This window comes from Argopecten irradians, chromosome 12 (genome assembly GCF_041381155.1).
Source record: "Argopecten irradians isolate NY chromosome 12, Ai_NY, whole genome shotgun sequence".
In the NCBI taxonomy this organism is placed as follows: Eukaryota; Metazoa; Mollusca; class Bivalvia; order Pectinida; family Pectinidae; genus Argopecten; species Argopecten irradians.
This window is the reverse complement of record NC_091145.1, coordinates 29,864,444-29,889,498: the sequence shown is the minus strand read 5'-3', so window position 1 is coordinate 29,889,498 and position 25,055 is coordinate 29,864,444. Positions and strand designations below refer to the sequence as shown.

The 25,055-nt window shown below is 34.0% G+C and overlaps 2 protein-coding genes across 3 annotated transcripts; both read right to left on the bottom strand.

Moving 5' to 3' along the window:
* Nucleotides 1-3,642: 3,642 nt before the first annotated feature.
* Nucleotides 3,643-19,637, bottom strand: LOC138336901 (uncharacterized). Of its 2 annotated transcripts, none has more exons than XM_069286518.1 (6): nucleotides 19,408-19,637; nucleotides 13,245-13,337; nucleotides 9,177-12,486; nucleotides 8,368-8,501; nucleotides 5,946-6,070; nucleotides 3,643-4,039 (listed from the first exon to the last, which is right to left on the bottom strand). In XM_069286518.1, exons 1-3 carry the CDS (start codon nucleotides 19,591-19,593, stop codon nucleotides 12,322-12,324), a joined length of 444 nt encoding a protein of 147 aa, XP_069142619.1. In that variant the 5' UTR covers nucleotides 19,594-19,637; the 3' UTR covers nucleotides 3,643-4,039; nucleotides 5,946-6,070; nucleotides 8,368-8,501; nucleotides 9,177-12,321. The 2 variants fall into 2 exon arrangements, with proteins under 2 accessions (XP_069142619.1, XP_069142618.1); XM_069286517.1 differs by having other exon boundaries at nucleotides 5,946-6,039.
* Nucleotides 19,638-20,300: 663 nt separating this feature from the next.
* On the bottom strand, nucleotides 20,301-24,996 carry LOC138305046 (polynucleotide 5'-hydroxyl-kinase NOL9-like). The gene is made up of 4 exons (XM_069245452.1): nucleotides 24,959-24,996; nucleotides 21,959-22,368; nucleotides 20,941-21,431; nucleotides 20,301-20,392 (listed from the first exon to the last, which is right to left on the bottom strand). The coding sequence occupies exons 2-4, from the start codon at nucleotides 22,357-22,359 to the stop codon at nucleotides 20,301-20,303; spliced, it is 984 nt and encodes a 327-aa protein (XP_069101553.1). The 5' UTR covers nucleotides 22,360-22,368; nucleotides 24,959-24,996.
* Nucleotides 24,997-25,055: the final 59 nt, after the last annotated feature.

Genomic DNA, 25,055 nt, shown 5'->3' with positions numbered 1-25,055 from the left:
CGCTCATATACATTAAACTACCATGATGCTGTCTCCCTCTAAAGAAAATTGAAAACAAATAAAGATAATTCCTTAAGATGGCAGCTTCATGAGAAGGGAGACAACTCGTATAAATCAAATTTGTTCTTATTTCAAAATAACAGTTACAATTACCGTAACCTCTATAATCTAACTTTGCAAAATTTTGTTCACAATATATAGATCAAATAATGTTATTTAATTTAGGATTAAAGATATTGACATTTAAGTGATATTTAGAAGTTAAATAAGATAACTCCTTATTGAAAATCGTTATCAATGACATAATGTTATAATCCTTACTTGGTCTTGTGTCAAAATTTCCATCATTTTAATTATTCAAGGATAATATATTATCATAAATTTCTTGGAAAATTTTATTTTTGTTTTAAAAGCAAAGTTATATTCTGGCCTACAAAACAGATGGTCATAATAGCTCAAGCCGTATTTGTAGAAGAATAAAATTTAAAAATTTAATTCCAATATTTTCAACTAATTTTATTTGTTTTCAATTAACTTAGTGTATCTTATCAAACTTCAGATTATTCATTAAATAATACAATTTTGAATTTTTGGTAATATTATTAACTAAAGAAGATAAACAATTTTGAATTTATGGGAATATTATTAACTAAAGAATATAGGAGAGAAGTCCTTTGAGTGAGAATGTGAATTAGTAGTTTTAATAATAGGGTCAGTTCGTACGCGCCTCCCATGTCAGTCCTGTCTAGTCGTTGGCGTCCTGTCATTTGGGAGGTTTTTCGTCAATGTCTGGTAGCGTTAGTATAATGATTAAAGAACTTAACTTTTCTATATTCTTCAATTGAATACTTTAAAACGAATTTGGAAAACAAATTACACAGAAAACGGCATGATATCAGATAGTTTGTTTACTCCAATGGCTATCTTTACTAAAAAATAAATTTTGCATAACATAGATTATGAAGGGCATTTGGAAGGTTATAAGAATTATTTTCAAAAGTATACTGGTTAATGCAAGAGCTAAAAATGATCCTACTTGTTCCTCTTGGCTAAAACATAACATTAACAAACATTTCATAATTATTATAATTTAAAATTCTGAATTATTTGGAAAACACTACTACCAGTACACCTAGTTCGAAATTGGAAAATAAAAGCAGAGAAAAACTTTAGAATTTTATCTTTTGTAATATTGATATGATTATTTACACGAGAGGCTTGAACCTGGCTGTGGATAGGACATAGATCTTATCAGCCAACCAAACAACTAAAATCTTTGAAATGCAGCGATACAGATACTCTGGATCTCTTTTTCCTAACTTGACAAAGTATTAATAAAATTTCAATATAAGGTGAGTTTTTTTTAAATAATGGTAAATAGGAATGATTTGACTAAAAAGCTACAAGAAAATACTTTCCTTAATTGCCTTATTATCCCTCCATTTGACAAAGGATCTGACAACATCCCATTAGGGTCATGTTCTGGTGACCTTTCGAATTGGCCAATCAAATTTTGAAAGTGAATTTAAAGAGACAAAATAGTTTCAAGCTAAATGTGTGTAAATAAATACATATCTACTGAAACGAAATAATTGATGTAGGTGTAGAAAATGAAAAATAGATCTGAAGAAACACAAAAATCAACACCACCTCAGGAAAACCATTAAGTCTCTCCCTTTACCATGTGAAGAGAAAATTCAGATCCCTATATAAAAACTGCAGTTTAATTTTCCAATATAACTTTTCATGGGAGTTTTACAGTAAATGATTACAGGAGAAAGATTTAGAAGATTTTAGAATTGTCTGTGTTATAAATATTTACAATATGTTCTCTGTCTACAAAAACTAACCTAATAGATTGTAAATGTCTATTACTAACAAAGTTATTTATTCACCAAGTACTTGAATAGTCATTTGTCATTAAAACTACAATCTGACTGAATGTTATATACAAAAGATGTACTTAAAACTACATGTTTAATAACAATTGCAAATTGTTTTGCAACATATTTTTCTCATGATTTTAATTTTACATATTATGTCATTATTATATAAACATTATAATCATGAGTTGTTGTTTTGCTGTTTTGAGGAAATAAAGACTATTATTATTACCTGAATGGAGCTGGTAGTTGTCTCTATCTTGGTAGTTGTCTCTATCTTGGTGGGTGTCTCTATCCTGGTGGGTGTCTCTATCCTGGTGGGTGTCTCTATCCTGGTGGTTGTCTCTATTTTATAAAACAAATAAATCAAAATTTTAATAATTTGGAAAATCATTATTATTACAGTATTAACAAAAGATCTCACATCTGAAGGTTTGTTAATTCAGGTTCTTGGTAATTATAACCAGCCTTATCAAATATAGCAAGGCCATTGGGCCTCTTGAAATTTTCAAAATCTAGCATTTTTCTCCTCTAAATGATTGTCCATAGCCATAGCAATAATTATAATTCAAAATCAATAAAACCAACCAATCCATTGTTTACTGATATAGTTAATCTTGTCAAAAGGTTTGTTTTTTAAATATTTCACTAAAACCTTTCCTTCCTCTTTCCAATATTCAAGACCTAATTGCAAATGGAAAATAATTTAACATCATCATGATTCTTTATAACATTTTGTTGGTTTACCCGAAAGGTGTTTTCCGGAAAGAACTGCAGTTTAATTTAAAAATTCAAATACAACTTTTCATGGCAATTTTTAGTGAATGATGTCTGCTCATCACCACAAGCGTCTGTTCTGGTTTTGGGAAAAAGATATTTATTTGATTGCCAGCAAGTGTCACCAAACTGAAACTTAGTCAAGAGCCTCACAGGTCACCAAAAGAGGTCCTTATGCTGGAGCATTTTTCATATTTCCTAACCCTTTCCTCCTCCTAAGCAAGATCTGGCCTACCTGATTTTGGTATCAAAGGATTCTTGTTGGCTATTTCTTCTTCCCTCGAGTCTGCATGTGTATTCTGTTGCTACAGGCTTGTCTTCTTCGCCATCTGATAACCATCTTCTTGTTCAGTAGATACTTATCTTATCGATTATGTGTTGTTGCAGTTTTTGCATATGAATTTTCTGCTTCATTTGGCACTGGAAGCCGACTCATGCCAACTTACCAGCTTTGATTTGTGGACTTTGGTCACAGGTGCCCCATTGGTAATCCAGGCAGGCTTTTTGTGATGACAGTTCCATTTTCTGATTGAAGGACAAAGGTTCTACAACAATCGCACAGTCAAATCAATGCAGTTGTCCCCAACAGCACAGCACTACCCATTTAAGTTTCCACGTTAACTATAAGTCGGAAAGGTTGCCGATAATTACGGGGACGGATTACTTATTTTCTGTCTTTCCGTCAAGAAAAGCAACCCCGCCCTAAACCGGTACACTCTAGTTTTTGTTTATCCTTTTGGAGTGGAGCATCGCTGTTAGTGACAAAAGCGGTGAAATTGCCTGTGATTGTCATAGAACCATTCTTCAATCAAATGAAATGGCCATCAATAAGACTGCTTGGATTATCGCTGTGACAATGATGATCGAGGTGGGCTTTTTCTGATGGCGGTTCAATTTTTTATTGAAGGGCGAAAGCTCTTCTGCAATCGCACAATCAATTCAATGCAGTTGTTACCTACAGTGCAGCACTACCCTTAAAGTGTCCACATGAACTATAAGTCGGAAAGGTTGCCGATAATTGCGGGGACAGATTACTCATTTTCTTTCTTTCCGTCTAGAACAGTAATCCCACCCTAAATCGGTACACCCTAGTTCATGTGGACGCTTTCTGAGTGGTACGCCACTGTTGATGACAAAAACAATGAAATGACTATGTGATTATCTTTGAACTTCCGTTCTTCAGAAAATTGAACTGCCATCACAGAGCCCGACTGAATAATCATTGTGGCACCTGTGACCAAAGCTTTAGTCACAAGTCAAACCTAATGGCCAATCTAAGTGGAAAATAAAGAGGCAAAAATGACAACACAACATTTATTCGATGAGAGAATTTCATACGTCACAAGAAGAGGCATCAATAGGTAAGAGGGGTTCCCTGTCTAACAGAAGAAGTAGCAATGTCATCTTTGCTTGAGAGAATACATGTGGCCTTGTGACTTAAAGTGACATCTTAAGACACAAACATTAACATATATAGTGACAAAGTACATGCTTTGAAGCAGACAATATTGATTAATTCAACCAGCAGCAGCGACAGCCATAAAACAATGATAAATTTACACACCAACATTAGCACTACCCTTTTGTATTTAACCCTCTTACTAAAAAAACATAGATCATGTGTTAGAGTAAACTTTATATTACTTCAAAAGATGTATCAGAAATACATACATATTTTCAGTAGATATTAATTTTCTTCAAGGATGATTTCTTAGACAAAAACCTAGCACAAAATTATCAAAATTGTCAAAATTTCCCCATTTTCCTTATTTATGTAAACCATGGCAGCTAAACCTGCAAAATCAGAAAACTTTCATTACAAATAAAGGCCCACTACCTTTCCGAAACGGCTTTTAACTTTTAAAATGGGAATATTTATTTTCATATTTTTTGTTGTCTTATATTTCCCGCTGTCATCCTAATTACCTCATCTTAGTTGCCTATCACTGTGCCAGAAGGCAAAACAGCGAAATGAATCTTCACTGTTAACATAGCTTATGAAAGGAATCTTGCATTTTTTTTGCTTTGTAACCTCATCTTAGGCCATCAATATACATTTTCTGATGTTATTGTTGTTTTTAAGAATATTATTTTTTTTGTTTCGGAAAGGTAGTGGGCCTTTAAATCATAGATGTACTACATAGTTTGAATACAACCATTTAAAATACATGTTCTTAATAACAGTTTTGTAAAACCGACAGATTTGGGGGCCAAACAGGGCCCAAACCATACACAGTCATTTGTTAGAAGTCAATTGTTGATGGCTGGACACTGGACACCGGGGTATCACATAAGCTCAGCTTGGTCCTTCGGAAAACCATCTGTAGAACTCATTTACTAGTAGCGATTTAAAGGAGTTACCAATTGCCTCACCTCTCCCCTTCCCCAAGGATGTTTAAGGCCAATTTTGGTTAAAGAGGACTTGATGTGTATGTCATTGTAAAGTGGAAACTGGTCAAACTAGCATTCCTAGTACATGCTATTAACACTACTGACTAGTAAAGATAACATGTACCGAATCCTGTGGACTTACTAAACTGATATGTACAATATTTTTGTTTATTTTGCCAAAATTTACAAACAACACAACGATCTTCGAGTAAACAGTATACAGTTGTGTTATGCCTTATCAGTCAACAGTCAAAACTCTTTTTCCCCTCAAGGGGTTGGTCCCAACACCGAGGGGGAAATAGTTTTGACTGTTGACTGATAAGGCATGAAACAAATGTTTTGTTATCTGAACCACAATCTTAAACTAATCACACCTTCTGGCGAGAAAGATTTTCGTTGAGAGAATATCTGGGTCCAGCTCGCCAGTGTTTATGATTTCAACAATTGGTTATGACTATGATAAGAACTAAGCACATACAAATGTTCCTTGCTGGTCAACAGTCACACTACTGACCGGTCAATAGTTTCTGAGGATTTGTATATTTGTAACAATTCTTAAACAGTCAAAATTATTTTATTTACATTTCTATAGAGACTCAAGTAACAATAATATCTAATGTTAAGCCTGATCGCATATAATTTTTTCACAAACTTGGTTATATTCAAGGATGCCTAAGAAGGGATATATAGGCATACAAAATATCACTAGCTTAAACAGGGTAATAAACCTTAATGGACAAAAGAACATTTGGACACACTGGACCACAGATATAAGGCCATTTGAACAGTTCACCATCTGATGATGGTGGGCAAAATGCACATGAGCAATAAAACTGCAGTTTAATTTTACAATTCAAATTCAAACTTTTCATTTGAGCTTAATAGTAAATGTACCTGAATGGAATTGCAGCTGCTGATCACTTTCCTGGAATGTCTTCCATCTGATGGTTGTCACTATCCTGATGATATCCAGATGGTTGTGGCTATCCTGATGGAACAAAAACGCCCAGATGCTGGAGCTGTTATTCGGGTTAAAATAGTGATATCAATAGTATGGTTGAAAACATATGATATAATAAGCAAGAGGCCCAAAGGCCCTGTATTGCTCATCTGGGTTTTTTTTTTAAGTACATGTAATACACAAATGTGGAAAAAATTGACCCCATAATTTGTTTAACATTGAATCTTCACCATATAAAGATGCTATCAAGAACATATGACTATGAGTTATTTAACGCTAAGAAGTTGCAGCCCAACCATTTGTACAAGTAACCCATAAGGATGCTACCAGCCAAATTTTGAGAAGTTCCGACCAGCTGTTATGAAGAAGAAGTCAAGTGAGCTTATAAAATCATCCAATGCATTGTTTATTTTTAATGTTAAAATGTACATCTTTTTATTTCCCTCAAATACTTCACTTAAACCTATATTCTTCTGTGGTTTCAGTCCCGTTAAAGTCTCGTTTCGACATAGATCAAAAACGTTATGAGATTTTCAAATACGATTTATCAATATCTGCTGTAGCATGTGGTCTGTAGCAAATTTTATCAAAAAATTACATTTCTATTTTTAGTAGATTTTTTTACACAGCGATTTTTAGAAATGGCCCATTTGGCGGCCATTTTGAAATTGTGTCTTTTTTGGCTTTGAAAAGAGCCATCGTTTTCCCATTTTTTACTTAAATTGTTTTTACTTAAATCATCACCGCGTCAGCATTTTCAGCTGTATCGAGTTAATTTTTGCTGTTAATCTTCACTGGGTTCATGTTAATTAAAACATTGAACATTAATGTGTGAAATGATACACTTTTGTCACTTTATTTTTACATTTAATGGTAATTTGAGCACTTTTATTTTTTAGTCAAAAATATTGAAAAATAACATATATTTAAATGGGGCAAAAAAGTAAGCACACGGACACCCCATTTTTCTGCCTGATTTAGAAAGAACACCCCTTTCCCTATTGATATGCAAACTATTGACAAAAGTTTAATACCAGAACTTTTTCTATAAAGTATTAAATTTGACAAAAATGGCTGAAAATGGTGCATTTTGGAGCTCAAAATTAAGGGTTAGGGGTAGCATATGTTGTTATTTTGAGAAAAAAATTTGACTCTTATTTATCATAACTGATATATTTTTAATGAAGACTACTGGAAAATAAATTCTACAAACATCCATACATATCAAACACCTCATTAGGAAATTATGGCTTTAAATTCTAGTGTATGTGGTCAAAACGGCGAAAATTTCAATAAAATCCACTATTTTGTCATTTTGGTATCTTTGAGTGACAATAACTCAAAAAACGAGCACACGGACATATGTTTTTTCTTCCATTTTCTTTCATGGTATGAACTCCTCTTTCCAAAAATTCACATGAGAAAAAAAGTTTAATACAAGAAAATTTTGACTTCTCAGAGGAGTACATCCTTAAACCTATCTTTCCTTTTCCAAAATTTCAGACCTAAATGATTTAAATATTTGATATATTTTGAAAATAAATATTTTTCTTGTAAAAGGAATTCTCGATTTTACCACAACTCTTCCAGTTGTCATAGTAGAGAATTGAAACAATTTTAAAATGAAGATTTAAATATCAAAATAAAATTTGTACCTAGACTTTTGACTTTTACTTATAACTGTAGTACATATAGGTAGTGTACTAGACGGAAATGTGAACAACTGAATTAAACTTTAAGATCAGGGGAAGATAACTCATATTCTCGATCCCCACTCGACTTTTTTGGAATTTCTATCAAAAAATATCCAGAACTGAATATTTTAGCAACTTAGTAAACAAAACAATATCATAAAGAAATGGTTATAACATATTATGTCATATATATCTGATATGAAACAGAGAAATTATGGTGCAACTAATGAAATATGAATTTTCTGAATGAGCCGATTCCAAAATTACAAATGTATACCAACTGATGTAAAAAAAGGTACGTTATTAACCTCTAAAGGATTCCAAGGTCAGATAAGATCAAATCTAGAGCAAAATTTGAACCCAAAAAGCTGGTCAGAAAATTAAAAACTGTGCCTAGCTATTACAAAGGAAAAGATTTTGGAAAATAAAATAAAACTTATCTTACACTAGTCAATTACATGATCTGGCAGTGAAAGCATTACACAAATCACATCCGACTTCTAAATCAGTCCCTTCACCCAAGACCTACAGACAGTGCAAGGGAGAAAACTCCAATTTCACTCAAATATTCACTTGAAAAAATTAATACCACTGATAATGAAACCAAAGAAGTATATAAGCATAATATATATATATATATAACAAGACAAATTTTACTCACAAATTAATACTCAGGTCATTTATGGAAAGGCATGTCTAGTGTTTTCATTAAATGAGTTAACTTCCCTTGGGGGTGTCTCCAAGTTGGGAATAGGCTGTTAAAACTTGTCGGCCTAAAAGATACAATTTTCACAGCTGAAATAGAAGAAATGAATGATTAAATGACTAAAATGAATTAGTGAAAGTAGCTGATTAATGATCACAAAAAACAGAAAGTGTTTTATATAGATTAATAAGGTTTCATGGTCATTAAAGCTGTGGGAACCCAGAGTACCCCAATAAAAACCACCAACCTACAGCTTGAACATATAATCTATTCCTGACCGGTCTTAAACATTAAAGATAGAAAAATAAGACTGTACTTGATGTCTTACAGAACCAGACAACACTACCCATTTGATGACTATATACATAAGATATCTTAGATACAGATAAAGAGAAAGAGATAATGCCTAAAGCCTAATACATAATGTATTAGGTTTGGATAACTCCTAATCATTGTGTATCACAAGGATTCAGAGAAGTTTATTAATATCATTGAAATACACATCCTATTCTAAGTCAGCAGACTTCTTTAAACCCAAACCCCATCCTCCTCTGCCAGGACCCTAGCCCCTGTGCCATAATTGTGACAAACACATCTTCTGTATTTATCACTTTCTAGGATATTGGTTCATGTACTATATTAATATATGTGTAATGTGAACTTTTTTACCAAAATCCCCCAAATGTACATTGTCGTTATCAAGACAGGAAGGCCTCCATATTAAAAATAACTACTAAATGTATGTATAATTACATGCAAAATACCTTCAACATTCGATTTCCAGTCATAAATATGCAGATTGGGTTTAGACAAATGGTGTCCAGGGACGTTGAATGACGAAAACATCATATCCGGTTGTCATCCTATAGAGACCGCAGAACCAAATGATTTCCCATAGATGACAATGTTAAAGTTTGCCACTGTCCAGGTTAAATGGAGTTTTCAAGTCTGGTCACCCATCATTAATTTTTGATGAAGCTCTGCTAATCACACTATCCAGGAATGTCTGCTCTCGGGTGTCACTGTCCTGATGGTTGTCACTATCTTCATGGTATCCTGAAAATATGCAAAGATTTGAAATAACTATGACATCTTGATACATGGTCTTTTTTTATTTACAAACTTTTTTTTTTTTTTTTTTGTTTTTTTTTTTTTTTTTTTTTTTTTTTTTTTTTTTTTTTTTTTTTTTTTTTTTTTTTTTTTTTTTTTTTTTTTTTTTTTTTTTTTTGTTTTTTTTTTTTTTTTTTTTGTTTTTTTTTTTTTTTTTTTTTTTTTTTTTTTCATAAAAACATATTTTAATACCCCAGAACATTTGAAGGCTGCCAAGGTTGGGGCCTTGGGGTCAGCCTTTTAAATATAAACAGATGTCCCCTCGCAGGGGGGCTTTCATTCAACGCAAAATGCTTTCTTTCTCTGTCTTTCTTTCTCTCTTTCTTTCTCTCTCTCTCTTTCTCTCCCTTTCTTTCTCTCTCTTTCTTTCTCCCTTTGCCTTTCTTTCACTCTCTCTCTCTCTCTATCTCTCTCTCTCGCTTTCTCTCTTTCTCTCCTTCTTTCTTTCTTTCTTTCTTTCTTCATGTATTTAAATACATGTGGCACTTTTATACTCCCTTTCATTCCTCTTTTTTACATACAATTTAATTCTACAATGTCTCTTCCTGTCGTCCAAGATTTAGATGGCTCTGGGTAGGAGTGGAATTACCAGTGGCAATGGGGGAGGGGGGGGGGGGGTAGAAGGGCAATTGGAAAATATTTACTATAATTTAACATGATAATTTATTAGGTTGACCCCAATGGTCAGGATAAAGATCATACTTTATCTGTTGTTTGTCATGGGAGGGTGGGGGAGAGGTTTTAGAAGGGCTAATGGAAAATATTTACTATAATTTAACATGATAATTTATTAGGTTGACCCCAATGGTCAGGATAAAGATCATACTTTATCCGTTGTTTGTCATGGGAGGGTGGGGGGAGAGGTTTTAGAAGGGCTAATGGAAAATATTTACTATAATTTAACATGATAATTTATTAGGTTGACCCCAATGGTCAGGATAAAGATCATACTTTATCTGTTGTTTGTCATGGGAGGGTGGGGGAGAGGTTTTAGAAGGGCTAATGGAAAATATTTACTATAATTTAACATGATAATTTATTAGGTTGACCCCAATGGTCAGGATAAAGATCATGCTTTATCCGTTGTTTGTCATGGGAGGGGAGGGGGGAGGTTGGGAGGGGAGAGGGGGTAGGAGGACAAATGGAAAATATTTACTATAATTTAACATGATGATTTATTAGGTTGACCCCAATGGTCAGGATAAAGATCATGCTTTATCCGTTGTTTGTCATACCCTGTTTGTAAACTAAATTTTAAACACATTTTGAACTTCTACCAATGTAATTAGCTAAAACCTGTCTGATATCATTTGACATGGTCCTTATCAAAGTTATTATTCTTCAATTTTATCCGAGACCCAAAATGGCCACCAATTCCGTCATATTGAAAACGGATTTTGAAATTCTCAAGTTCTACAAGAGCAATTTAGCTGAAACTTGTGTGAAATGATCCCTATATGGTCCTGACCAAGTATTGTTATTTTGCGGGTCAATCAGAAATCCAAGATGGCCACTACAGCATCCATATCTAAAATATATTAAACTACTTCTCAATTTTCCACTGGTGCAATTTAGCTGAAACTTGCATGAAATGATCCTGACTTGGTTTGGAACATATGTTTTTATTTTGGGAATTAATCTAAAAAACCAAAGATGCCCGCTTTGACCCCCATCTTATAAACAAACTTTGAACTTCTTCTCAAGTTCTATCAATGCAATTAAGCTAATGATCCTGAAATGGTCCCAACCAAGTGTTCTTTAAACACATTTTAAACTTCAAGGATGGTGATCCTAACCAAGTGTTTTTTAAAACACAATTTGAACTTCAAGGATGGGCGCAAAAGACACCATCTTGAAAGTCTTTTATTCCAATCTTTTCCTAGTTCACTGGTGCCAAGATTGTCCAATGACCATTAATTAGGGCCATTCATTTTTTTTTTTTGCAAAAAATTCAAATCCCATGTAGGGTAGTTGCCAGGTAGTAGCCGCTGGCTGGGGTTTTCTCTCGATCCACCTTTGACCCTGGCATGTACATGTACATAAATGACCTTGGCTGTTAATAAGACATAAAACAAACCAAATCAATTATTTAAAATTTGTTTGAACAGGTCAACTGAGAGTGTACATGTAGAAAGTAGTGGTTAGAATGTTAAATACTAAATGTGTGCTGTGTTTGTGCTGGGGTATATGGGTTGGGTAAAGTGAGTATTGTTAGGGCCAGGGACAAAAAAAAAAAAAAAAACCTATTAACTACTTTCTGTACACTTCAGTTGAGTCAAATCCAACATTGTACACAAGTACTGATTGTAATGGGAACCATTACACATCTACCTCAAACAACTACACAGTCTTATCACTGCATGTATTCATTGTCCCTCAAAACCTTTAAGTACCAATTTTTATCTTTTTCTCGCAACTCATAAATTTTGACCAGTCAGAGGCCTTCGTTTATCACAGTATCCAAAAACATAGGAATGCTGTTCCGCATCCCTTTAAACCCCGTTTACCTATGTAGACCAAAATTGGAGACCCAAATCTAAGAACAGAAAGTGGACCCTGGAAGCCATCTTGGAATTTCTATCCTGAAAAACCCTTTATGCAAACTCCAACGAGTATGTCTGTCAAGTTTCTCAAAACCCTTATGTACCTCAAACAACCCCACACTGGTCTCGGTGCATGTGGTTTAATTAACAGTGTATAGATTTTTGGGTGAGGGATTGGGATTGGGACGATTGTTGAGGGGTTACCACTTCCTCAAGCGACATCAGTCCATGGACTTTACAAGGATATTACAGTACATCACATGATGTAATCCTTGTGCCAGGCTGGTGCCCTCCTCACACGGCCAGACCTACGGACAGACACAGGGGTGGGAGCGGGTGGTGTGGCTGGCTCATCATCGACATCTGCAAGGCTAAGGCTATCCTCCCCTCGGCAGTCGAGTGTAGCAGCAAAGTACACAACCTGCAAAAACACAAGCTACATTTCAGTAAACAAATAAAAGTGCATAATGCACAGTATTTGGTAGATATTCAAGTTAGAATCTGGCCTAAACAATGATCAGATATGTAGAAGTGCATGTAGTTAACTGATATCCTTTATATATATATTTATGATTATTTAGTGGATATGAAGGATAGGAATAATCTACCCGACGGCCAAAAACATTATTTACATGTACTTATTTGTATATCGCATTGTATTACTGTTATATATATATATATTGTGATCCCGAGTGCAGAATATCCATCATTCTTCATGTATGGATACAGTACAGTGCCAGAGATTTAGATAGTGTATATACTACCTATATATACGTCTCTGACAGTCTAATGAACTATTTATAATATATTTTAAACAAGAGTCCAACTCTTCGCCTACTTTACAATAATATCAAATGACATTGGTGCCAAGTCAATCTAATTTAAACACAGATTCTTAAAATCACTCTGTTACATAAATGAAAACTGAAAAGTCACTTCTCAGTTTCTAGAAGCTGGACATTTGGACAATTTCGATGGTCACCAGAAGGTCACTCCTAATGGATTGTTGCCAGATCCTTTATCAAACAGAGTGTACGTACCCAGCCTGCCTATGCTTTAATGAAGACAACATTATCTGTCTAGAAATCTTTCTAGTTACAATATTACAGCTTAAAAACACAATTTTTCACAGGAGAAAATAATGTATTCTACACTTAGCGTTAAAATGTAACATCTTACCACGGCCTCCGACAGAGACAGACGCTGGCTAGCCGCAACAGCAACCGATGTCGCTACCCGGCTAACTAGGCTAAAGCCACGGAAGGACACAGCCTACAAGATCAAGAGTGACAAAATTTCAGTAAACAAATAAATTTACATAATACACAATATTCTGCAGATATTCAAGTAAAAATCTGGTTGAACAAACAGATCAGGTATGTTTACTTGAATAAAATTAATTGATATCAGTAAAATAAGACTCTTTTTTAAGTGGATAGAGAAATCAGGGATAATCTACCTTAGGGTCATATTTTAAATGTGTATATAATAATGCATTGTATTTGTGACCCAGAGGGTAGATCTCTCTATCATTGTATTTGTGACCCAGAGGGTAGAATGTCTATATCATTCATATTCACAGATGAAAGTATCCTAAAATCATTCCTCTCCATATATGATATAGCACCCTTGATACTCCAGGGGTTCTGATCACTTATGATCTCTTCACTTCTGGTAGTCTCTCTGTGGTCTTCAAAGGAAATATTTGTTAGCCTGTGATTGGTTCAGATTTCTTCCTCTCAGTGGCCTTCAGTTTCACTATAAGATAGTCCAGGGGTGTTGAGATCGTAAGTGATTGGAATCCCTGGACTATCGGGGATGATAAAATAGTAGTTTTCTCTTATTCTGTACCTCGATAAACAGGACAGACACTGACATGTTATAATTATTTTTGTTTTCTTCCAATTTTATATAACTATGTATATATACATGTATATATATATATATATAATAAAATATTACGTATAGATATAGAAAGAGAGAGAGAAAACAAGAGGCCCAAGGACCTTAAAGGTCATCTGACTACCATGGCAGTAGTCATAAAGAAAATTATTAGATCTGGTGTCATGGTCGATTTGAGATCAACCAGAGATGTAACAATACATTTCAGTCAAACCACATGCACAGATAGAACTTGAGAAGTTCAAAATGTGTCTTCAACATGGTGGCTGTGGCGGCCATCTTGGATTTCAGATCAACCCAAAAAATAACAACATTTTGTCAGAACCATGTCAGTATCATTTCAGGCAAGTTTCAGCCAAATCGCACTGACAGAACTTATGTTCAAAATGTAAAAAGTTTATTGATGGCGGGCGATGAAGCATGATGACTATATATCCTTTGGGTCAGATGACCTTAAAATATCTATTGAGCCATTAAACCGGACACTAATGACCGCTTGAGATGATTCATATGACACAATTTTTGGCAAAGTGATAAACAAGAGGCCCAGAGGGCCTGTATCTGTCACCTGGTTATTTTAATGCTAATTAGTAATGTTCTGATTACAGGATCATTGTTTCTTTTCTGAAGGAATTTAAAGATTTACCTCTAATTTCCCTATTGGGACCCATTCTTTCTGCTCCAAGGGGGTCAGAGCCAAAATTTATACAAACTATGTTCTCTTCCCGTAAGGATGTTTCTGGCCAAATTTGGTTACATTCTATGCAGAACTCTATTACTAGTAATGATTTAAAGGATTTACCTCTATTTTCCCTATTGGGCCCCGCCCCTCCTGTCCCCGGGGGTCAAATTTGGTTACATTCAATGCAGAACTCTATGACTAGTAGCGATTTGAAGGAAAATGTTGACAGATGGACGGACGGACCAGACACCTTCGGGCCAGGTGAGCTGATAAATGATTCCCTCTGTAATCTTTGTTAACAGTGACGATTCATTTCGCTGTTTTGTTGTCTGGCGCAGTGATACATGTAGTCAATTCAAACTAACGCACGGTAATTAGGACGACGGCAGGAAACATCAGATGATCAGTGTTTTGAGAACATTTAATGTTTAGAAGGTGATGATGATAGTAGCATTAACTGTAAGATAATAACTTTTGTGACTCTACAAAATTATTGATCTCATTTTACAATTACATTTTAAAAATTAAAAGCCTATTAGGAATGGGCCTTTAAACGTCATTTGACGGTTATTTAAGTAAAAAACACCTTTACCTTACTTTATTTTCATTTAAATACATAATTAAAAAACAATTTCAAGGTAAGAACAAAAATATACAGTACTTATATCAATCTCTATACATGGAGCACTAGCTAGGTTTTATACACAAGTATCATTGATAGTCTACCTTGGTACATGTAATGACAGAATGGCAAAATAGTGGATTTATAGACAAGGGGAGATCACTCCCAAGTTGTTGATTAGATTAAAATAGCAAAACATTGGAAGAGTGTTTATTATATACCAATGTGGCCTTGAAAGTATTTGCCAAGGTCATTCAAGTAAACAAAGTGTTTCATCAAGAGTACTTGATGACACTTTTAACCTTTCATTTATTGAGAACGTTTTGGAAGATGTTAACCTGTTTGATATCTTGTGACCTTGAAAGAATGATAGCTCTAGATCTTCATTCCAGCACACTTTACAGGCTCATATGGCCAATATCAAGTCTCTATTGAGCTAGTTACATGTATTAATAGGGAAGTTTGACAACTTTGATACTACAGTACATGTATAATATAATTACACATCAATGAAGAAAAAAATTTAATATTTGATTCACCATCAAAAGTCATTTCAGATTTTTATAGTGTATTGTATAGCCCGAGATACTCTGGCCCTGACACCAGACTAAGACATTATGACAGATAGATGTCTGGTTTAGGGCCAGAGCGCACTGCTATATCAAAACGTGGAATAATCCGACACTGTTCAGACTGACCACCGAAAAGCACCACTAACCTTAGTTTATTCAACAAATGAATAATTTATCTAGCCAAATATAGTAATAAGTAGAGATTAAAGGCGATTTGCATACTTTGAAAAAATGGCGACGACAACAAGGGAAATTTAAAGCTGCGGAAAGAAACTACTGTGTTGACACTAAAGAACGTGCATGTATGATAAAATGGGTGGCTATGAGTAGATTAATTATTCATTTGTTGAAAAGACCAAGGTAAGTGGCGATTCTCGTTGGTAATAGTTTGTAAGCAGTCTAAATCGGAGATGACATGGCCCAATACTAAACAGTGTCGGCTTATTCCACCTTTTGATATAGCACAGCGCTCTGGCCCTAAACCAGACATCTATCTGTCATAATGTTTAAGTCTGGTGTCAGGGCCAGAGTATATCGGGCTACAACTCAATTATTAAAAATTTGACACTAGTGGCAGTCTATGGCCCCAACGAAACAGATAGTGAATTCTATAATTTTCTATTAGATCAACTTCTTCTTCATGAAAATACATCTGTAATTTCAGGAGGGGACTGGAATGTACCAAAGAATTATACAACTGACACAAAAAATTATGTAAATAGGAATAATGAAATTGAAAAATTTGATTTAGTAGATATATGATAAAAAATTATTTACATGGCACGGTCCCCACAGAAAACAAGCTTATAGGCTTGATTATTTTGTAATTACATCAGATTTAATTCCTTTTGTATGTAAAGCTGATATTGGTACAAGTTATAGATCTGATCACTGCCAATTTCTTTAATCATAAAATTCATTGACCAGCCTAAAGGAAAAGGAACATGGAAGTTCAATAACAGTTTACTAAATGATACTGAACATGTAAATTTTGTCAAAAATTGTATTAGGGATACTGTTGAACAATGTGCTATTAATCTTGAAGAAGAAAACATTACCAATGTATCTTTATCGATAAGTGATCAACTATTTTGGGAAACTTTAAAATTAATGATTAGAGGAAAAACTATTGCCTACTCAACATTCAAGAAGCGTGAAAGGGATAAATTAGAAAATGAACTGGAGTTAAAATTAGGGAAATAACAGCAGTTAAAATTTTCAAAATGAAGAGAGAAGGTCTTTTAAGAATTTCGATTCCCTGAGTATTATCTGGAAAGAGATTATAAACATTTGGGCAGATCTGTGTGGTGACGAACTCCCCACAACCCCTGGCAAAGTTGCATCTCAGCCAATCTGGTATAATAATTACATAAAAATTGAAAACAATATAATATTATATAAACAATGGTGTAAAAAATGTGTATATTTTATTGGAGACCTTGTTGAAAATAATGAATTTCTGTCATACGATTACTTTTGTATGAATTTTATGGAATTTTGAATGCAATACCTAGATCTTGGAAACATATTTTGTACACAAAAATACACCACTGGACATGAAACCATGTAAACATATATATTCAGTACTTAAAAAGTCATGAAAAGGGTACATTTTTTTATATACGATATATGTTTACAGACAAAAGTTACAGAAGTACCAAAAAAGAGTCAAGATTCCTGGCAGGACATATGTTACATGTCAATATTCCCAAAGAGTCTTGGTCTAAGTTTTACTTTATTCCAAGATATATTACAGATGACACAATATTGCAAAATTTTCAATTTAAAGTTCTTCACAGAATAGTATATACAAATACCAAATTAATGCAAGTTAAAATGAGAGAGACGGACAGGTGCACGTTTTGCAAAGAGGGAAGAGAAACTTTAATGCACCTGTTTTGGGAATGCTGTCATGTACAATATCATTTTTATCATCCTTTTTTTTATACCTTTTAAGAACAAAATATCACTTAGAAGTGCCTATTACTCCAATTAATATGTTTCTTGGAATTTTGGACAATGAATATGAAGATGTAATCAATTTTTATTCCTAATGATAAAATATTATGTATACATGTGTATTCCTAATGATAAAATATTATGTATACATGTGTAAATTGAAAAAGAAAATCCCAATGGAATATTTGCAAGTGATGGCATAGGTATAAATAAGTTGAATTTAACATATTATTTACATAATAACAAGATATACAATAATTATGTTCAAATATTCTGCTGGACTTTAAAAATGACTGAACAAGTTCAAATAAATAACAATTAACTTACAAACCCAAGTCAAGGATTTATAAGTGAGAAGGATTCGTCACTGTCTCTTTACAACACCAAGCGAGACGCCTATGAACCGGGAATAAAAATCATTTTTCTCAACAAATACTTGTCTTATCGAGTCAAACGAAACACCAATGTAAAGTTAATAAAATTTCACACCGTTTAGTACTTGCTTTACGGACGGAATATTTAGAAGAAATGTCTTAAATTTTCGTTAAAAAGAATACGACAGATCATGAAATGACGGCCCCCCGCTTCAGAAAGTAAAGACGGTAACCCTCCACCTACAAGCTACATCAAAGGCTGCGCGGCGGATATCAAAGGAAAATTAGTGGTCGACCAGCGTCATGGTCAGTGCACAAACACAAAAACTCTTGCGCCGTACTTGCCCAAAACCCTGTGTGACTTCTCCTTCTCATATCCGTTCTTGCCCAAATTTTCATTTCCATAATGTAACAAATTTAAATCTACTTTTATGTTCAGGTCATTAAAAACTTGGGCCATATCAGCACGGACAGTAGCAGAATTCTGATCGACATTCAAGAAAGAAATGGTTAGCATTTTCATAAATGTTGCCACAGTTACCACAAATATTCTGGTGCCAAATTTATAGGGAAAAGGTAACAAACACTGAAGGCTTAATTAAGTACATTAACGTGTATAAATAGGTTAGGGAAGAGATATATAGTTTCAAAGAAGAAAAAGATAGGAATTTAACATTACCATCTAAGTTGGGAAAGTAGGATTTTGCTGCAGTAGAAAGTCAATGATTTGGAATTGAAAGTGTAAGGATTATCAGATGGACTGAATTACCATATAAGGAAGAGACAAAAATTTATGAGTGACGTCCTAGTTTTCCCGCCATTTTCGGAAAATGTAGCGTCTATAGAGGTATGCTAAAAGGGTTCGTCTGTTTTACCCTTGTGACCTTCAGTGAATATAAGGTCATTTGATAGCTTGAGGTACATGTAGTCCTTCATGCAAACATGCTACCAATTAATCTTATTTAATCGTCTGTCCATGGCCTCGCGGCCTCGTTTACTAAGTTTCCGACTGATTCAAAGAGTATTAAACCTCAAATTCTGGGATTTTCACCCCAGAAAGATATTTTTTCTCAATCCCAATTATTATTAATTAACAAATTCATTGGAGAAAACCTCATCAGTGGTAATAACTTGTGGCTAATCCCGTGATTTTTTGTTAAGACAGTCAATAGTAACTTAAAATTAACTGAATTAATTAGTCTGGACTAGGAACAAACCTTAGGATACATACCTTTCCGCGAGCAATAGCCTTGCTTATGCAATGAAAGACAACTTCCATAGCAATGGCAAACGAGAGAAAGGACTCCATTCTTGGATCGATGCAAAAATGCGTGCGTATGGCTGAGAAGGTTTCTGAGATCTGGGCCGAGAGCTGAAGAAAATTTTCTGAACCAATAATAGTCTTCGTTTCTGTCATGTGACCAGCATAGTCGTGTCAGCCAATAGGGGCAACTTCCAACTAGGTGAAAAGTAATCAACTCCGCGCTACACCATAATAAGTCTACTTACATTTATATACATATACATCCTCGATATCCCAGGGTTACTATCACAGTCGTTATAATATATATATATTCACAGGACCAATGGAAGCTAGTAACCCCTGAAGTATCGAGGATGGAGGGCACTAGGATATATCCAAATACAAATGTATACATAAACTATCGGTAACTATCCGTCAAACAAACGAGTATTTAGATTATCATCAAATATGCATATGGGGCTCGTGGAGGGTACGTTCTGGTTTCTATTATTTTGCTCATGTTTTAACTAATATGACTTGAGCTAAGTCTAACTCAATTAATTATGTATGCGTCTGTGATATATGTATTGTTGCTCATATACTTCCTTTCACTGTCTTGTTTACTTGCATTTTTTTTATCAATTTTACAACTGTATGCCCCAGAAATATAGGCGGCGCTTACAAATTAAAGATGAAGGCGCTTATTGGATGAATACGGTATATACAAATGTTTGTTTAATTTGTGTACATGTATATATTATATATGGTCATTTGTATGTTTAGTATGGTCATTTTCAGTTTGATCCATACATATTGATATTGAAATTGAATTGAAATGTTATTCCACCCAACATACATATTAACAAATGTCCTCTTTTTACTTACACATTCAATGTTGAGTTGAGTAAAAACCGGGTCAGAGTTGATTTCCCTTGATCTTTTCCACCACATGTTATTATTATAGATGCTGGGTCTTTTAAAAAATAAAAGATAAATAACAATGTGTTATGTTATTATAACATAATGCAGTGATGTCTTTAAAGAACATTTAAAAAAAAAATTATGCAAATATGGTAAAACAGATATCTAGATGTTCTAGTTAATCAATTTTAGATGAGTCTCTAATTAGTTAATCAATGTAGGTTTATTTACATTGTTGTAATTTTGAAACTTGCATTCGTCTATATATATGTACTTTAGATATGGCACAAGTCATAAATCTGAGATACAGGTATTATCTAATTACTTTAACACAATGATTCATAAATATCATGTGTTGTTAATCTAAAGGTTTAGATTTGAATTTCCTGTCAAAACGGTACTCTGTTGATCATGATGACATGTATTTCATTATATACTGCGTCTGGGTACAATCAACCACTTACTGCATAAATTAACAAATTGTGTCATTTTAAAGATTAATTTTCAGGTTTGGTATCATATAAAATGGTAATATCTATTAAAGATTAATTTTCAGGTTTGGTATCATATAAAATGGTAATATCTATAATAATATATTACCTATAGAGAGATGATCACTCCATTTGTCCAGCACAAAGTAGTAGTCCTGACCAAATTCTAGCTGCGGTAGTTTCTTACTCTGTTTTGTTTCGATGGAAAATCTTCCACATGACTTATCCTCTAGGCCACAAAACAGCTGCTTAAAGGTGTTAAGGGTGAGCAGGTAATCTATATGGGGAGCATGAAGCCTTTCAAGTTTTACAACTGCAACATCTATTAATGGTAAATCAACTAAAACATCTCGTGGAAGTTTGTATTTGGCATATATAGAACGAACAGGGTCTGACTTTGTTTCCACACTCAGGCACTTGATTTTCAACAGACTGTTACATACAGCGGAACAAAGTTTGACTGGTTTCTTGCTGGAATTACAACGGTAGCCGAATACCTCAGCAGAACCACACAGTACAGACATATTACACAGTCCAGTGATGGGAACAGCTTGTTCTCCTTCGAGGATCAGAAGTCGACCACCATCAACATCAACAAACCTATAAAAGGGCGAAGACAAATTAAGAATATAAAAAATAAGGTATATAAAACCAGGTCAACAAATTCTTATTTGAAATACAAATTTATACATACAAAGACTTCATCAAATCCTGGATTTTCGTGGTAACATAAAAGTTTTTTTTTCCTGAAATTTTCTATCAAGACTCAATGAGTATATCAAATACTATCCTCAATACTCCAGGAGTTACTATCTTGACAGTGTCGTTATATCCACCCCTGGAATATGTCATAACAAAACTGAAGGCATTTCAGGAGAAAAAACTGACCATGCAATCACAGGTCTGCACAGATTTCCTTTGAAGATTAAAGGACCAAACTACCTACTCATCTGTTCGCACTTGAGAGCCTTCAGTTTGTCTATGACATATTCCAGGGGTGGATATTACGACATTGATAGTAATCCCTGGAATATTAAAGATAATCAAATAGATACATGTACAATAAGATGTTCATTATACACACATGTTTTTCACTATAATAAGTTCAGACTGCCAAACACATCTACCTTTTGAAGTGAAATTCAACAACAGAATCGGCTCTTGTGAAATCCATTGATGTATCAAACTCTTCATCCAAATTGCTAGCACCTTCAGATTGGAATTGATAATCTTCCACTTCAGATTCTGGTGATTCTGTTTTAGACCTTGGGGAGATGACATTTAACCCTGGTGACTGTTCTCCAAGTCTCTGCATCTTTGCAGGTGATTCCTGATGCAAAGCCTTTCTTTTCTTTGTTTGAGAACGTGGTGTGGTGTTTCTTTTTCCTTTATCCTCCAACAGACATTTCTTATCACTGCTTCTTGATGAAGTTACATCTTCAGCAATTTCAATTTTGTCCACCTGTTTTGCTTTTAAAGATGCGGTTTCAGTTTTTGTCTTGGACTTTAATTTTGCATTTTTACCCATACCTTTGACCTCAAAGAAAGAAAGGTAATTAAGTCTATAACAATTGAAAATTATCATATCATTTCATTAATGTTACATCAAAAGATAAAAAAAATCATACCTCAGCACTGATTTTAAAGTGTACACGGAATGGTTTGGTATATAAAGCTTGATAAATGTGTCTTTGGATAAAATTTAGAATGGAGAAAGTACGAGTTTCATAGCGATTACGGTATTAGAGATAATGCGACTTTTCTCTAAAACACACCTGAAGCCCCAAGCCATTGACCCCGATTCGGGACCCCTGACCTGTGACGTCACGAGGACAACGGGACCTATTCTACTCGCATAAGATAGAGAGACGATTTTTGGTGTCTGCCATCTAATATAAACTATCTGTTTGTAAATATCAATTTTGAAGACACAAATACCTGTGTTCATGTCCGATACCTATTTAATATTATCCTTAATCACAGATATGAGTTTGAAAAACGCTTGAAAACAGGGATTTATGCCATGCATACATGTATATTGATGTGTACCTGTCTTAGATAAATGAACATCTCTACGCAATTACTGCATAATTTTACACAATAAAATGTTCATAATAATCCACGTACGTTGTATATGTGAATATTATATCAAAGATTCTTGATTATGTTATCCAAAGCCCGACTCGGGTCTTTGAATGTCTACTGGTCAACCCCGCTTAACAGATTTCTGACTTTTTTTTTTTTATAAAACCTGCCCATACGATTAAGTTATGATTCCAAACAGAATTTTTTGCATATATGTAAATGCATCTACATCTGAAATCGATCTATTTGTTTTTTGACGAAATATATTCAGCTTACATATAATACAGTACACTTGATGACTTGTTGATATTTCGCTCAAGTTCATTCATTAGTGTCTTTAATTGAAAAATAAATCATGCACGGGTCAGACGAAAACAATGAGACTGAAGATGTCTATGTGATAAGTCTAATCCAAGAAGCAGATATCAAATACAGAACAAAAACAGAACTGTCATTCCGAATAGCCAATGTCGTGCTGCGTTAATCTCTATACCTGTATACTGCAGTAACTAAACCGCGTGGTCAACCGAGACTAATGAGGGGGCTAAACAGATTACGTAAGAAAGGTGTTTAGTGACCTGTCACGCTTTGTTGATTAGCTCGCGTCAGGTGTCAAAAGTAAGTTAGCGATGGACCATCATGTAATTGTTGTATAATGTAATATTTGTTTACACTTAATAATCCCTGGTTTACAGTAAAATATACCGTTCTAACATAACATATAACAAGTGTATCAATTACTAGATGTACAGTATATATTTCAGAAAGACTCATTATACATTTGTCTTGTTTATACGTTCTGGTTACACGTAAATGTATTTTTATAACAAAAACTACAAAATTATCTACAAATGGCATGTCGAGAAAGAACAATGCAAATATAATGCTCAATGTCAGAATTTTGATATTTCTGATAGTAGATTTCGGATATCTATTTTTTACTCCCCTCCTAATTTATGTCTATGATATCTACGTGTATTGAACTATGAAATACATTTAAAACATTTTCTTTTCGTTATTTTGGTTCTTGAAATCAGAAACATACATACATATATAATTCTGTTGAAATCCATAGGCCTAGAGAGAATTTTTATTTATACAGAAACATATTCAAATGAATAATTATATAACCATCATTTTTCTAATTCGTGCATTTTTAGATCACATTATGAAAATGGAATATTCCCGAGGTTTGATAATTTAGAAAGTTGTTAAAACAGAGATAAGATCTCTAGTTAAATGTACCAGAAACATAAATAACGTATACATGTTTCCGCTTATCTACATATGTATTTAGCCTGATTTCAGATGTAATATTTCCTATTATATATATATATAATTAAATCGTCAACATAACTGTATACTGTATATATATTTGTAAAATTCTCGTAACCCCATTTCAGGAATACATATATGTCCCCCTTTTTGATATAACCCCACTACCAAACACCTCACTGCCGTTGTCCTCGTGACGTCACATCCGGTTATTCCTCAAATCAGCGTGAGCGGCCGATTCCCTGATTAGCAGTCGATATACAGGTAAAAATCGAGCACTTAAGAGGGCTGTATCTCGGTACTGAAGCGGCCGATTTTGATGCGGTTTTCAACATTCTTGTCAGGAGATCAAACAGAATAACATATCTAAATACTATTTTCCGTTCCGTGTACACTTTAATATAAACATTATTGCACAATGTGGAAACAGCTGCAGCTTTTATTATACATGGCTAAATATTTAGGCAGCTAATATTAGGCCCCCTATTCTCAGAAGGACAGACCACTGTGCCTTATGTTTATGAAAATACCGATAGGTCTGCCGAAGATATTGAAAATGAAAGTGAAAGGGATAAAATACATGTACATGTAGTCTGACATGTAACTGACAGAGTGAAACAATATACATATGACCATATCTGGAGAAAAATCTGTCACGAAACAAGATTTTTTAACAGCGGATATGCAGCCTTTAATTATATTGTGATGAATGATAAATCAAACAATTCAAATAAAGTTGTCATCAGATTCATTTCACATGTGCCTACCTAATCACTGCATTAATTCCCACATGGGTCGGATGGAGTTGTAATCAGAATCATATAAACGTTTGCCGAAAGGAGGCGTAACTGTGTTGAAACATCA

Excerpts from the sequence above, each read along its gene's own strand:
- LOC138305046 (XM_069245452.1), bottom strand. The coding sequence starts at position 22,359 with ATGGGTAAAAATGCAAAATTAAAGTCCAAGACAAAAACTGAAACCGCA. Across the intron at positions 21,432-21,958 it reads GTTGAATTTCACTTCAAAAG|GTTTGTTGATGTTGATGGTG; the intron begins GTAGATGTGTTT and ends GCCCTTTTATAG. Across the intron at positions 20,393-20,940 it reads GAGTGATCATCTCTCTATAG|ACCCAGCATCTATAATAATA; the intron begins GTAATATATTAT and ends ATTTTTTAAAAG.
- LOC138336901 (XM_069286518.1), bottom strand. The coding sequence starts at position 19,593 with ATGACAGAAACGAAGACTATTATTGGTTCAGAAAATTTTCTTCAGCTC. Across the intron at positions 13,338-19,407 it reads AGGCTATTGCTCGCGGAAAG|GCTGTGTCCTTCCGTGGCTT; the intron begins GTATGTATCCTA and ends TTGATCTTGTAG. Across the intron at positions 12,487-13,244 it reads TGTCTCTGTCGGAGGCCGTG|GTTGTGTACTTTGCTGCTAC; the intron begins GTAAGATGTTAC and ends GTGTTTTTGCAG.